At 31.8% G+C, this 1,644-nt stretch overlaps 1 protein-coding gene across 1 annotated transcript in view; it reads right to left on the reverse strand.

Annotated features, from left to right (window-relative positions):
- Positions 1 to 1,644, reverse strand: part of LOC108737126 (methyl farnesoate epoxidase-like) — a 14,497-nt gene that overhangs the window by 3,934 nt on the left and 8,919 nt on the right. Inside the window, exon 6 of the mRNA XM_018469815.1 lies at positions 297 to 559. Within this exon, the coding sequence (XP_018325317.1) occupies positions 297 to 559 (263 nt within the window). The remainder of the gene's footprint in view (positions 1 to 296; positions 560 to 1,644) is intronic.

Below are 1,644 nucleotides of genomic sequence, written 5' to 3' on the forward strand. Positions count from 1 at the left end.
GAACGCTTCTAACCATTTGATATGTCACACGATACTATTGCCAAACATTTTTTTTAATTTTCTATTGCCTCCCCAAAAATGACCCCCATGTTCAAAATTAATTTGTTTACGTTATAGGCCCATGTTTGGGTCACAGAAATCCATATGTCTGCTAAATTTCAACTTAATTGGTCCAGTAGAGTGCGTTCCGGGCAAATCGACTGAGTTTTCAGTTCGCTATCTTAATACATACATTTTTTAGTGAATTATAATTCTGATTTAAAATATACGTAATTGTTATTAAAAATATGACATACCCTGTCCGAAAGGTATAAAATACCAGTCTGGTATAGAAAGTGATCCTTTATCATTTAGAAATCTCTCAGGGTGAAACTGGGAAGGATTCTTCCAGAATTTTGGGTCCATATGGACACTGTAAATGTTAATTATTACTACGGTATCTTTTGGGATACAATACCCCCGTAATTCCGTATCCCGCATGGTCCTGTGGGGGACAGCAAGTGGGGCTACGCTACAGATTCTTTGGATTTCCATTATCACAGCTTCAGTGTAAGGCAATCTAGAAAAATAACATGATTTTCATCATCGTAAGGTCGTCAGTCCTAAGACTGGTTGGACACGCACCTCCAGTCTGTCCTATCCTGCGCTAATCTTCGCATTTCCCTAAAGCTTGAAAAACGTTTTTTTTTTGTGTTTTAAGTCACATATATTTATTAATAAAATAGGATGAAATTTTATAAAATTAATAACAAACTGATCGCTTTTACGTTTTTTTGCTATTTTGGTGAAGGCGCTTGGCACAATTAACTGCTTATTTCACGCACTAGTTTTCCTAAGTGACTATTGATCGATGTCACTGTAAATCCCCGATATATTTGGTACTTCCCTATTTTCATTTCTTGCAATAAATTTTGTTTCTCCAGTTAATAATACGATATCAACAACATGATTTCAATTTTATGTAATCTCATTCAAATGTGCAATATTTCATAATTTCTGTTCATATCTCAAAACTAGTACCAAAAAATAAGTATATATGTTTATTAATTTAATACAATACATATAAAACTATTTCGAAATTACATATAGGCTCATTCGATGCTCTTTATTGCCGGAAGTTATTATACAATAAAAATTCAAGATCATTTCTGAGCAAGTCAGATTTAACGTCACATTATTAATATTATTTGAAACGATACACACTGGTAGGAACCGGGCAAAATCATCACACGAACAACAGAACGATTTAATTGAATTTTTGTTTTGAAGTGTTCCGTTTGTTTTTTTATTCTCATTTGTCATAAGAGAACAAAAGAAGAAGGAATCATATAAAACAGTAGAACGAAAATTTGTTTTATTGATCGAGGATAATGCAAAAAGGGAGGTTAAATATGAGTAAACAAATAATAGTTGGATGAAATCAAGGGTTATTATAAATCAAAATACATAATAATTGTCTGATTTCTTATAACGAAAAATACGTATGTCCAATTACTTGTTTTAAATTAAACAATTACATTAATTTATTATATGAAACCGAATGTTATCTTTGGCATGTAAAAGATTATTTTGAAATTTGCAATGACCCCTTTTTAATGATCAACTAATTGACCTCGGATACTGGTCCAAAATATGAATCCAAAA

The sequence above is a fragment of the Agrilus planipennis genome, unplaced genomic scaffold (genome assembly GCF_000699045.2).
Source record: "Agrilus planipennis isolate EAB-ADULT unplaced genomic scaffold, Apla_2.0 scaffold104, whole genome shotgun sequence".
NCBI classification, from domain to species: domain Eukaryota; kingdom Metazoa; phylum Arthropoda; class Insecta; order Coleoptera; family Buprestidae; genus Agrilus; species Agrilus planipennis.